Source organism: Xyrauchen texanus, chromosome 28 (genome assembly GCF_025860055.1).
Source record: "Xyrauchen texanus isolate HMW12.3.18 chromosome 28, RBS_HiC_50CHRs, whole genome shotgun sequence".
Taxonomy (NCBI): domain Eukaryota; kingdom Metazoa; phylum Chordata; class Actinopteri; order Cypriniformes; family Catostomidae; genus Xyrauchen; species Xyrauchen texanus.
The window spans coordinates 3,826,484-3,840,109 of record NC_068303.1 but is presented as its reverse complement, the minus strand read 5'-3'; the positions used below and the strand labels follow the sequence as shown (position 1 = coordinate 3,840,109).

At 37.4% G+C, this 13,626-nt stretch overlaps 1 protein-coding gene across 1 annotated transcript in view; it reads right to left on the bottom strand.

Moving 5' to 3' along the window:
- The window catches only part of xrn2 (5'-3' exoribonuclease 2), a 37,555-nt gene extending 24,250 nt beyond the window's left edge, over positions 1-13,305 (bottom strand). The window contains exons 1-18 of the mRNA XM_052095320.1: positions 13,099-13,305; positions 11,946-12,073; positions 11,741-11,852; positions 11,542-11,653; positions 11,281-11,339; positions 10,838-10,927; positions 10,683-10,755; positions 9,073-9,123; positions 8,635-8,792; positions 8,465-8,539; positions 8,152-8,289; positions 8,013-8,066; positions 7,264-7,371; positions 7,084-7,128; positions 5,206-5,349; positions 5,014-5,055; positions 4,696-4,790; positions 3,036-3,171 (exon numbers count right to left, since the gene is read on the bottom strand). Coding sequence (XP_051951280.1) covers positions 3,036-3,171; positions 4,696-4,790; positions 5,014-5,055; positions 5,206-5,349; positions 7,084-7,128; positions 7,264-7,371; positions 8,013-8,066; positions 8,152-8,289; positions 8,465-8,539; positions 8,635-8,792; positions 9,073-9,123; positions 10,683-10,755; positions 10,838-10,927; positions 11,281-11,339; positions 11,542-11,653; positions 11,741-11,852; positions 11,946-12,073; positions 13,099-13,173 — 1,695 coding nt within the window. The 5' untranslated portion in view covers positions 13,174-13,305. The remainder of the gene's footprint in view (positions 1-3,035; positions 3,172-4,695; positions 4,791-5,013; positions 5,056-5,205; positions 5,350-7,083; positions 7,129-7,263; positions 7,372-8,012; positions 8,067-8,151; positions 8,290-8,464; positions 8,540-8,634; positions 8,793-9,072; positions 9,124-10,682; positions 10,756-10,837; positions 10,928-11,280; positions 11,340-11,541; positions 11,654-11,740; positions 11,853-11,945; positions 12,074-13,098) is intronic.
- Between the last annotated feature and the right edge of the window lie 321 nt (positions 13,306-13,626).

The following is a 13,626-nucleotide window of genomic DNA, read 5'->3' as shown; positions in this document are numbered from 1 at the left end:
GCTTAATATGTCATTTTTGTTCAATAGAAGAGAGAAAATCAAACACGTTTTGAACAATACGATGGAGTAAAACACAATTTCCCACATTAACCTGTCCTTGTTTGTCACCAACAAATGATTTTTACAAGCAATCCATAAGAAGTTATCCATATTTAAATAGACACTATCAAGTGGCAAAAAAGCAGATTTGTGACTCCTAAAATGGAGAAAAAGACACCTTAATGTAGGTAAATAAAAGCCATGTGGTGATCTGCCTCCTCCACTCACTCCGCAATAATGCAATTTGGCCGGGTCTCCGTGTGTGTGTGTATACATCCGTAAATATGCAGTAGTAGGAAGCAAACACGTCTCTCAGAGCAGCATGACTCCATAATGAATCCATTCAGAATTCTCATGAGATGGCTCTTGTCAGCCGAGCACATGCAGTTGAACACAGGCTGTGCATTTATATAGAGCTTCAATTACTGCAGACAAATCCCTGAACACAGAACTCTAATCAGAATGAGATGTACTCGAGACAACGGAGCTCTAATGACTGAATCTAAAGCTAGAGATCAAGACTCCGCATTAAAACTCAACTAGATAACACTAACCAGCTCAAAGACCATAGCAAACAGGACAAAGCTGTTTGATCCGAGAAGTGATCCGATCTTAAAATGGGAGCAAAAAAAAAAAAAAAAAAAAAGTATTTTCGGCTTCATAACTCAAAAGGAGTAAAGATTATATAAAATGGTAGGAAATGGGTGCGACTGACAAATGAGAACAAAAGTGTGATACGATTTACGGAAACTAAACTGCAAAAACTGTTATTAAAACAAACCAAAAAACACAAGCACCGTATCATGTGAACGCCCACTTTACATAGTGTCATTTTGATACCCATTTCACATGCGAAGATGTCAGCCAATCATAACAGAGGTCATTTACAAAAAGTCTTACAGTAGCAAAAACAGCCAGTTTAAATTAAAATTAGTGAAAAGAATTAAATCGTCTAATGTCTACCAAACCAGCAGCATTTTTAGGAGGACTCGTTAAAAATATGGCGAGGCAAGAAAAAGTATGTGAACCCTTAGCAATTAGCTGGTTTTCTGAATTCATTGGTCTTAAATGTAATCTCGTCTTCATCAGTCACAAGTATAGATACAACACATTGTGCTTTAAGCAAACACCACAATTATATTCTTGCATGTCTTAATGGAACACATCCCATTAAAAAGTGAAATCTCTTGGATTTAATAACTGGTGAATCCTCCTTTGGCAGCAATAACCTCAACCAAGTGCTTCCTTTCACTGCGGATTAGACCTGCTCAATGTACAGACCTCCCCAGTCTAAAAAGAGCATTTATTGTTGTAACCCTGCTAAAACGTCTCATTTTGAAATCTGTTTGTGATGTCACAAGGCATTGCTCATTTATATTTACGCATCATAAGTCAAGAGAGCAGGCCTTGTGTCCTAACGTAACACCACTGACTCTGACCGCTGTCATGTATCTTGATGCTTTTAAAGACACAGTGCCAAGTTACAACTCTGAAAGGGAGAAGCAATTCTCTCATTCAGCTGCTGCTCTAATTGTTTTGAGCACAAAAACATCATGGACATTCTTTCGCACATCTGCGCAATTTTTATTGTTGTGTATGTAAACAAACTAAGATGGACATGTTTGACCGTTTTGATGCATTTCTGCGATGTGCACCCAGTGCAGGATGCTACGGTGTGTGTGAGCACGCATCTTGTTTCACTGTTCTGGATTGTGCGTGCATTTTTTTAAGCTCATCGTGGTGTGGATTGCTTGTGAACTGGACATAATACAATTTCAGGTTTGCAAAGGAACTGATATTGAACGATGGGGCAGTTAAAACACGTGAACCCTATCAAAAACTTAAATAGTTTAATTCATGAACACAAATGTCATAACGGTTTGATAGTTTATGGTGCTTCGTGTTAACAGTTGTGCTAGAGATGAATGGTTTAATATATTCTGATACAATTAACATTATCATTGGCCCTCAGGGAAGATAATAAAATTATGAAAAATTGCACTTCATGACCCCTTTAACCAGTTCCAATGAGTCTTTGAAGACTTAAGCGGTTAATCTAGGGCTCTGTTTTTTAATACCACATTGAGCATTCTACGGTGTGCCGTTTGAGTCATCATGGCTGGACGGCCACTTCTAGGGAGAGTATCCACAGTACTAAATCGTCTCCATTTATAGTCAATTTGTCTAACTATGGACAGATTAATATCTAATCTCTTTGAGATAAATGTATAACTCTTTCCAGCTTCATGCAAAGCAACAATTCTTGATCATAGGTCTTCTGAGATCTTTTTTGCGAGGCATGGTCCATGTCAGCAGATGCTTCTTGTGAATGGCAAACTCAAAATATTTTAGTGCTTTTTATAAGTCAAAGTAGCTCTAACCCACACCTCCAATCTCATTTTATCAATTGGATGCCAGGTATGCCAACTCTTGATTAGATTTTGTTGAGGTCGGTAGCCTAGTGTTTCACATACTAACCATATATTTAACACGTTCAATAACAATATAAAATACAATAATGTGTGTTAAGACCGTTTTTGTTAATTATTGTAACTTAGATGAAGAGCAAATGTATACATAAATGCAGGAAATTCCAAAGGGTTCCCATATTTTCTCGCCACTAGATTTTCCGATGTATCAGTTAATCTTAATATCAATTCTTAAATCTCAAGATCGATCTTTTATTGTGTGTAACTCTACAATGCCAGTAGATCACTCGAGTATGAGACCAAATGTAATGCTATACAACTAAAAACGTGTGATTAGCCAATGGCTAGTGACCGCTAAGATTTTACTCACCAGTGATTGAGAAGTATATTGGCGAAAAAGTTCCCTTAACTGCTTGTTGGGAGTAAAAGTTTAAATCGAATTGGGAAACTGGTTTCACTAGCCAGTCCGTTTCAGACATGGATCAGCTCTTCAGACGTAACATTTGTAAGTGCAATCAGTACTGTGTAAGCCATTAACCCATGAACGGGTGTGTACCTGTTACCTACCTGATAGTAGTATCTGAGCACCCAGCACAGTCCCTCAACGTAGGACTTCACCACTTTCTTACGAAACTCATCGTCTGTCGCGTCAACGTCAAATTTGGTCTTGTAGTAACGCTGTTTCCATCCCTCCTCCCATAGCCTGCAAACCACACATTCTTCAGAGTTTAGAGAAGACATTTTGACAGGTGGACAAGAAACAATTGAATTCCTTAAAGGGATAGTTCACCCAAAATATAAATGTTTTAACACTTTCATCAATGGAACAAAAAATGAACTGGTCATAATGACAGCCTCAGTCACCATTCACGTTCTGTACACTCATCCAAGTAGTGTGTCGCAGCATTATATTAATTATATGTTGGGCTTTTATAATGGTATGATACATCTCTGATAAACCGCCCCTAAATTGCATGTAATGACAAAAACATCTGTGACTGATCACGTTACATGTTATCGACATGCCAAATTGGGCTGTTCTTGGACAATTTATTCTGCTATACGGTCCAGACCTTTGTGGTTTTAGTCAAAAGTCGGGCTATGCAAGACTAGTTTTAATGTGAACTTCACATAACAAATAGGAAAATGTTTAAATCTGTTTTAATCCATCTATGGGTTTGGAACAACCTGTGTCAGTAAATGACAACAGAATTTTCGTTGTTGGTTGAACTATTCATTCAAAGAGGAACTGGTCTCTCGTGTGTCAAACCGAGAGAGTTCACTTCTATGCATATGCACGCCTGTGAGAATTGCCCACTGTGACAGACTCCGTTAAGAGGCAAAGGGAAAGTCTCTTTCCACCTCGGCGCTGGTCGGGATATTTTGACATGCTCGAGAAATTCAGCTCACATAATCAAGGATGAGCTGCATCTGTCTGGTGTAACCTCAACAGCGTCCCAACGGGCACACGGAAAACCTCCATGAATACCAATTGAACCCATTTGATTTAGATAGCGTTGGAAAGCTGATCACTGAAACATTTGCCATTCTAAAGGGATAGTTCACCCAAATATGAAAATTGTCATCATTTGCTTAACCTCATGTCTCACCAAACCTGTAAGTATATCCTGTTCTTTTCCATACATTTAAACTGAACAGATTACAAAGACTGTCAAGCTCCAAAATGACACAAAAGTCTTCTGAAGCCATACGATAGCTTTGTGTGAGAAACGGACTGAAATTTAAGTCATTATTCACTTATAATCTTCCCCTCTGTGAAATCTCTGAAATGGACTACAAAAATAAATGTCATTTGACTGCATTGATGCCAAATATTATTGGTGCTTGTGTGTCTCCTGACCCAAGTCGTTGATGTCAATGCCATCATATTTGATTAATGAATCACTTAAATTTCGGTCTGCTCCTCACACATAGCCATTGCATGACTTTTAAAGACATGGAATGCAGCGCACAAATCACATGGACTACTTGTGCGTGTTTTTGTTGTTGTCCTTTTTGGAGCTGGACAACCGTGGTCGTAGTTCTTCAACATTTCTCCTGCTTTCATAAATGAAAGTCATTCAGGTTTAGAATTACTTGAGGTTGAATAAATTACAGAATTTTCATTTTTGGGTAAATTATCCCTTTAATAACTGGCAGTAGGGAGAAGCATAATGAGACACTCCTTTCTCTGTCATAAAGGTTCAGGGTTTTGTGTTCTGGATACCTGACGTTATCTTCAGGTTCTGGTTCACTGTCACTGTCTTCAGCTTTCCGTTTCACACCACGGCTATCCATTTCATCACTGGGTCCAGCAGGAGTCTGTGTACAGAGAGACTGTTATAAACTAAAGCAACCCAAATCAGGATGGACGGTCACATGTTCATTTATGAATCTAAATTAAAATTATACTGCATCTTCAAAATCAAATCAAGTCATTTCTTCACTCTGGGAAACTGAAAAATCTTATGCAAGTGGCATGCTGACTGAAAACAGCCCTAAAATGTTTGACAAACCAAAAGGGAGAGAGAGAGAGAATACATGCCTTCCCATTTTTCATCATGGCTCTCATGGACTGAGCTGCATCCTAAAAAGCAAAACTAGCAGTTCAACAAAGCAGGCAAAATAAACTCTTAAAATGACGACAATATGACAATAAAGAACTGAAGAATTAATGTTCATGTTAAGTTAGTGTGGTGTTTGTGAAAATCACAGGGAGGACAGTATGAAGGCATACCAAATTGCGCTGGTCTCGGTTCCCCTGCATCCTCATTTCATATGCCGTTTGTCTGGCATTCTGCACTGGCATGGGTCCGTCTCTGCCACCCAGAGCCTGAGGGGCAAACTGCCCATGGGGGACAAACGATGGACGCTGTTCTGCCTGGGAAGAAAATACAAAAGAATTTCACACCTGATACACAACCAAACTGATATCACAGTACAGACACTGTTGAGCCTGAACCGCATGGTTTAGACATGTCTGCATAGACTTTCCAGTATAAAAACAGTTGAAGAGTTCTTACAAATCATAAAGGCTGGGTGATGTATCAAAAAAAATATTGAAGATATCAGATTTTTTAAGTTGTTAGTATAAAATTAAAGGGATAGTTCCACCAAAAAAATTAAAAGTTCTTTCATCATTTATTCACCCTCATGCCATCTGAGATGTGTTGGACATACTTCTGCTGAACAGAAATGAAGATTTTTAGAGGAATATCAGCTCTGTAGGTCCATACAATGCAACTGAAGGGTGGCCCAAACATTGAAAGTCTAAAAAGCACATTAAGGCAGCATAAAATTAATCCATATGACTCAAGTAGTTAAATCCATGTCTTCTGAAGTGATATGACTGGTGTGGGTGAAAAACAGACCAATATTTAAGTATTTTTTTGCCATAAATTCTCCTCCCTGCCCAGTAGGTGGCTATATGAAGAATGTGAATTGCCAAAAACAACAAGAATGTGAAAATGGAGATTTATTGTAGACACAATTACTTAAATATTGATCGGTTTCTCATCCACACCTATCATATCACTTCTGAAGACATCGATTTAACCACTGGGGTCGTATGGATTACTTTTATGCTGCCTTCATATGCTTTTTGACCTTCAAAGCTCTGGGCACCTTTTACATGCATTGTATGGATCTACAGAGCTGAAATATTCTTCTAAAAATCTTCGTTGTGTTTAGTAGAAGTCATACATATCTGAGATGGCATGAGGGTCAATAAATGGAGGATTTCTCATTTTTTTGTGAATTATTCCTTTTAAAAAATAAAATCAATGTGAATGTACATTTACATTTATGCATTTTGCAGACGCCTTTATCCAAAGCGACTTACAATACCCTTATTACAAGGACAATCCCCCCAGAGCAACCTGGAGTTAAGTGCCTTGCTCAAGGACACAACGGTGGTGGCTGTGGGGATCGAACCAGCAACCTTCTGCTTACCAGTTCTGTGTTTTAGAGCCACCACTCCTTTATGCAAGTCAGTATTTTTATTTGGCCATTACATTTACCCAAAGAGTGTTTAATTACCAAATTTTCCGATCCCTTGTCTTGTATGAGCATCTCTGATTTAAACTTCAGTAGCAAGTGTTGGCAAGTTCAAACTGTACACTTTAATGAACCGATTCAAAACACTTGATTAAACAATTTAATTAATACATATTTTCTACAAAAATGTAGGTAAATATTGCTGCCATTACTAAGTATATTAATGTCAGACATCAACTTAAGTGTATATTGAAAAACACGCCATGACTAAATTTTGTGTGTTTTACATCTTGCAATAAACATTTTTCATCTACTTGGCTAAAATACTTTTAAGCCATAATCCTCAGCCCTACTAATTATCTAGTTCAGGTCACAGTTAAATGCACGCGTTGCATTCATTATGAAATAGATGTATCTGCAGGGTCAAGATACAAGCTATTCAGCTATTCAACTACCATAACTGAATTAAACGACCTTGTGAATGAATTAAACTCACTGGCTCTCAAAGGAACTGTGTGCACGTGTTGCCATTTAAAAATGAATTACTCAGAAGCCTCTCAACGTTGTTTATGACCAATAAATTCAATGGTGCGTTTAGAAAGAGGACATTTTCACTTACTTTCATCCGCTTTTTCTTGTCTTTCATTCTCCGTTTAAAACTTTCCTGAAGGAAAACAAAGTTTAACATCAACATCCAAAGAATGACACAAGAACTGTACATTTCTATTGGATTGTAATCATCAGTGTAAAAGGGGTCAGAGGTCATGACCCCTTCAGTGCATTTCATGTGCAGTCTCACATCATCTTCTTTGCGCTTTCTGAAGATGTTGTCCTCGGCCACGCCCACAGCTTGCATAATAAGCTCGACCCGCTCGAGGTTAACAAAGCCATTTTCTGTTAAGTAGCCCTATAAAAACAATGTGTGAATGTCTTTTTTTAAAGAAGCTTTTGATTAAATACTTCCCTTTAAAAGATGGTGGGATTTATATCAGACAGTTATGATTTTTTAGACAAAAGGAGAAGTTTGACAGAATGTTCATGATGCTCTTTTTCATACAATGAATGTGAATTGAGACGGCCATTAAGCTCTAACAATGACATTGAAATTACCTAACAGTAGTTCATACAACATAATCGCTATACTTCTGAGGCCATTAGCTGTTTCTTTGTGTGAGAAATAGACAAAATAAGTCACTCATCTTCCCCTCTGCTGTAGCTCTCAAATCTCATTTGCATATATCAAGATGCATCACGCAAGATATTTTGAGACCTGTGACAACCAATGATGTTTGGTGTAACGGAGGTCAAACCTGGGGTGAAGCATCTCAACACAAACAAACATACTGTAATGTACAAGAGCTACAGTGGAGGCGAAGATTTTCAGAGAATAAAAACAAATGCTTGTGCTATTTCTCACACAAAGCTATCGTTTAACTTTAGAAGACATTGTATGTAGTGCACGTATCTGGAAAAGAGCTGCGAACAGTCTAATAATCTCCTTTTGTGTAAAAAGGGGTGGGGGGGGAGAAAAGGCCAAGCAGTAATCACCCCAGTTTTGTGCACAACGTCTTTGTAGATGCCAACCAAGCGATCGATTGCGCCCTCTCTGTGGGGAGACAGACAGATGACAGTCAGAACTTACTGCAGAGGACATTGGAATGACTGTGAAGGAGTGTTTTGTGCAAACATGCCTGATCTCAAGAGATGGTAAGTGGGGCAGGAAGTCATTTCCCACAAAGAAGCACATGAACACCCAGTCATCGACGCTCCGCTCGAAGTCGAAAGGGAACGGCAGGCTGGCCATCGTTAACTCTCTCTCCAAATACTGCAGAACAACAACCGAGTTTACAACGGACAAATACAAAAAAGATCCTCTTTAAAATAAATGCCTGAATCAGTGACACTCTGGCAAAAACCAACAACACTAGTCCAGCCTATATTCTCGATTGGCTGAAATTATATGGAATTTTAGGGCCTTATTGGCCAAAAATGGAACATACCTCTCGTAACACAGCCAGTCGGATGAAGATGAACTCCTGTTCTGATACTGGAATAGAGTCTGCAAATTCATCATGCTGTGATGGAAAACATAGAACAGAAGGTCAGACCGTTAGCAAAGGTGAAGCTCTGCGTGGATGGAGGAGCGAGGTGGAGAGGGTGAGTTTGTTACCTCGCCCTGTTTTTCTCGGGCGACTCCCTGACAGTCTTTGATCTCATGGCCCATCTGGTTACACAGGGCACAGGGTCTGGGTTTGTTGGGTTTAAATTCTTCTCTTATAATGGTGAAATTGGCCTCATGCGTTGCCAAACCCAACATGATCAGATCAGCTGGAGAGAGAGGAAAAAAATATATATATATATATTTGAATCACAGTTTTGTAAAATGATGCTTTATCACGGGTGGTTCATGATTCATTTTGATAAGAATAGTTTCAGATGAAGGTGAATTTTGTATTAAGGAAATTACATAAATGTGCATTAGAAGACAGCTCTCAGTCAGATCAGTATTCTGAAGCACCTGGTTTCTCTTAAAGACGTATTTAAATATTTTATTTGAGTTATGCATTTTCAAATTTACAAGTTTGAAGAAAGAAAAAAAATTAATTACCATCAGCTCCACAGAGACAGTGATGCGTGTTTGGGTCGTGGTTTGGTTGAGCTGACAAAGAAAAACCCAAATGACACATTAGACCTGAAGTACTTAGCTTGCAGATACTTGGACATTATTAATATTATCCTAAAGAATCTGTAGGGTAAAAACAGAGCACCAGAGAAAAAGAGCCTCAACTAACAAACAATTTAAACAGACAATTCAAAACCAAATCACACAAATATTTAAAAAGATCTGCTAGGAATGTAACGCTTCACTTGTTTGCTCAATGATTCGATTACTAATCCTAGCCATTCATATGCATAGATTTTTGAATTGAGGATCATTAGTGTTGGTCAATAATCATTTAAACAGCTAAAAATCTAATAAATCACGATTTAGCAAAATAGTTCACAATAAGAGTGGTCACAATTGCTTGGAAATGTTGTCAGATGATGTTACTTTAATGTTGTAATATTCAGATTAGTTCACCGATTCAAGGTCCCCAAAGGTTTCCAGGCCTCAAAAAGTCATGCAAATTAATAACATCTTAAAATCAGTCTTTTTGTAGTGATATATGGAATACTTTTCTAGTTATGCTTGGCTCTAAAATATTTTATTGGTACATTACACCATTTGTTGTATTCCTAGTAGCCTGAATGTAGAAGTATTTAATGTGTATTTCAAGTTACTTTTGGCACAATAAACAATTTTAAGTTGTTTTGTTTCTTGCTAAAGGTAAATTAGGGCACATTTTTTATTAAATACTATAAACGCATTGAAAAAATACAACAACACTGAACTGAATATTCCTGAATTCGCAAAAAACAAAACATTTGAATGGAATCAAAAACATTAAAAGTGTGTCGAATCAAATCGTTCTGGAAAAAAATGAATTAAATCAGTTTTGAATTTAATAAAAAAAAACTATGAAAAGAATCGTTCTAAATTCGCACAAAAAAAAAGTTTTTTTTATTAGATTCAAAACAGATTTATTTTTATTCAGAACGATTCGATACACGATTAATGTTTTGTTTTTTGCGAATTCAGGAATATTCAGTTCAGAGTTGTTAGTTTTTTCAATGCATTTATAGTATTTAATTAAATATGTGCCCTAATGTATCTTTAGCAAGAAACTAATTTGAATATTACAACATTAAAATAACATCATCTGACAACATTTCCAAGCAATTGTGACCGCTCAAATTGTGAACTTATTTTGCTAAACCGTGATTAATTCGATTTTCGCAAATTTTTTCGCGAATTCAGGAATATTCAGTTCAGAGTTGTTGGTTTTTTTCAATGCATTTATAGTATTTTTTTTTTAATATGTGCCCTAATGTATCTCTAGCAAGAAACGAAACTACTTAATTGTTTATTGTGCCTAAAGTAACTTTTTCCAAATGTGATTTTTGCAGAGTTTGTAATTGCATACTACCCATACTACTTCTGCCTACTGACTATGGCAGAAATAGTAAGATTAGTACTGTAGTATGCAATTCTAAAATCAGCAAAAATTACCTTTGAATCGAATCAAAAACCTATTAAAATCACAAATCGAATCGCCTTCAACCCAAAGATTCACACCCCAAGACCTGCACATATTACAACAAGACCTTAATACGTACCTCTTTGTCTCCTGATGAAATCCATAATCTTATGTTCTCCTTCACCAGGTACACTAGCATCAGATAGAAACACCTATAGGACACATCAGAAATAATTTATTCTAAAAGGTCCAACCATAAAATGTTTAAAGCACGTTTAAAAAGAGAAGACCTACGGTGACATTTTGCCATCCAGGGTCATTGGTCAGTCTGTCTGCAACATAATATCGCAAACACTTGGCCAAATTATCCATGAACTCCGTGCCCTAAACACAAAAACAAAAAAGAAACCATTACCCAAGTTATGAGGCATACTGATTTCCGTGTACACAAAAAGAAATTGGGAATTTATATAAAGAAAAACACATCCCCATTAATACAGGTGTGGCAGGGCCGGTTCGTGATGCTACACACCCGGCCCATTATCAGGCTAATCAAGCCCCACCCTCCGCCCTGCCACAACAGGTTATAACAAAAAGTACAATCACAGTACTCAACAGATAATCACAAGCAGAGCGATACATGCATTGTGTTTTGGCCTGCAAGTAAAGACTCTATATGCAATTATTAAAGGGCAAGTTGCCTTTCAACCATTCAGCAAAAGTTGTGAGACACTTACTGGAGTAATGCAGTTACTGTCAAAACGTTCTTTTATTTCATCAGGTGGCAGGTAACCTCCTAAAAAAGAGGAAAAGAAACGAATTAAGCAGATAAACCATTTTGATGTTGCCAATAAATCAAAGTTACATAATTCAATATTTCTAAAGACATAAAAACAGAGCCGATATAAGAGCAAAGCATGCATGCAATTTAGACCAGGTTTAATTTAGTGAATAATTGTGTGCAGTTCAATAGGGGTCACATATAATATGCTTTTCACCTCTCTGAATAACTTCTTCTCTGATTTTCTGTTTTTCTTCTGTGAGCTCGACTCCTTCTTTAGATGCTCGGAACCGTCTCGAACGCTGCTGGTTCATTTTGGCACGAGGAGCCTGGAAAACAAATGTTCACCAAAATGGTGACTGCAGTATGCATCCTGATATTTACACAATATTGGGTTATTAATAAATGTCACATACCACACCATCAATCGCCATGTACAGAACTCGTCTTGGTCGCACTATGTTAAATAGCCGGTCAATGTATTCAAAAATGGCAACCATCATTTCATCTTCATTTTTAGGTGCTGGCCTGCAAATAGAAAACAATTAATATTTCAATAGATGTCTTTCAGATATGGCCTGTTAATCAATGTTAATTAAATAAATTATGGATAAGACTCACTTGTCTTCTGGATGTGTGCAAGGATGGATAATTCCATTCATGTCTAGATACAGGTTGTCAAACTCCACTTCATTTGGGTTGGGTTTGCTGGTATCAACAGGGATTTTAACACCATTGTACTCCTTAGCCTGAAAATGATAAGCATTACGCGTTAACCTAAATGAGAGAAACTGTTCCGACTGCAACAAAAATTTGACATACACCACCTAGCCAGCAAGTTTGGGCATCATAGTCTAAACCATAGTGAGCTGCCCATGTAGACAAAGTTTTTGGGCATCCGTTTCAAAACCTAGATAGACACAAAGTTTGAGCAACCATATAAAACCTACTGAGCTGACTACCTACTAGACAGCTCCCTTGCGAGGGACCCTTTTCAAAAAATAAATATAGGCAGCTTTATATTTTAGATACAATTTCCCTTTTATTCTGTGTGAGAAAAAACAATGTGTATAAAAGACAATGTGTGGTTTGCAAAATGAAATAACTGGCTGTTATTTTGTAATGAGGGAAATTAAGAAAATGAAATTAAAATTAAGAGAGAATATATTACTTTGTATCAAGTTGAGCACATCTTATCTTATACCCACTGTTAGAGTAATATCAGATGCACAAACCTACAGAAAAACAATTAATTGAAATAGTTATACACTTTAAAAAGCAGAATGAAAGAATAAGTCAAATTGGGTCTTTTTTTCTTCTTCCTGCGGCCCCCTAGGGGTCCCTGGACCCCAGTTTGAAAACCCCGAATAGCAAAACCCTAATATGTAGCCTACCTAAGCAGATTTCATACACGCAGCATCATCATCATCATCATATGCTTGTTACTAATCAAACTTCTGCTGATTGATAACGTGAACCACAGTCTTCGTCACAATTGGCTGAATATTTGTATATAGATCTGTGATTGGTTGCTCGATTGAGCGGCCACACGCGCACTACGTTGGCCAAATATGCTGACTAGGTAGTCAACTCGCTAGATGTTTGAGTTACAGCCTACTCTACATAACCAAAATAGTCAAAACATTTAAATCCACCTGAAATCAAACACAACAAGCGAAATCATTTCAGAAAAAAACACAAACACATTTGAGGGCAGCAAAGCTTCTTTCATTATATAAATAATTAAAGCATCGTTACTGTGTGACGATCTCACCTTCTCCTCCAAACAGTGAACTATTATTGACGGATATTTCCGACTCAACCACCGGAAAAAAGCGGGGACTCCCATCTCCCGTAAAATACAGCGTCTTTACACTGAAAAATGACTTTAAAAACGGTTAAAACTGTGAAACACACAAGATGTTGAATACTCAAACCAAACACACAGCACGTACACGCTAAATTACATGCGCATGCACTGCGTCATTTCCGAGTCATCCGGAAGTGCTGCAGAGAGCGCCCCATACCGACTGATAAGCGAACTGCACCACCGAAATCAAAACGTTTATTTACACATGAGGGAAATAATCGAATTTTATGACACTTAATAGTGTCAGTTGAAGTAATGATAGAATTTCCCTATAGAATTTCACATGACTTGAAATAAAGTCATTTTATGGCGCTTTTTTGGTCATTTCTGAGCTTGTGATCTCAGACATTTGGATCACACTGTATGATAGATGTTTGTCTGAAGCATGTCAAAAATTGTATTGGTAAAAGATTCCAGAAATTTTTGGAACAT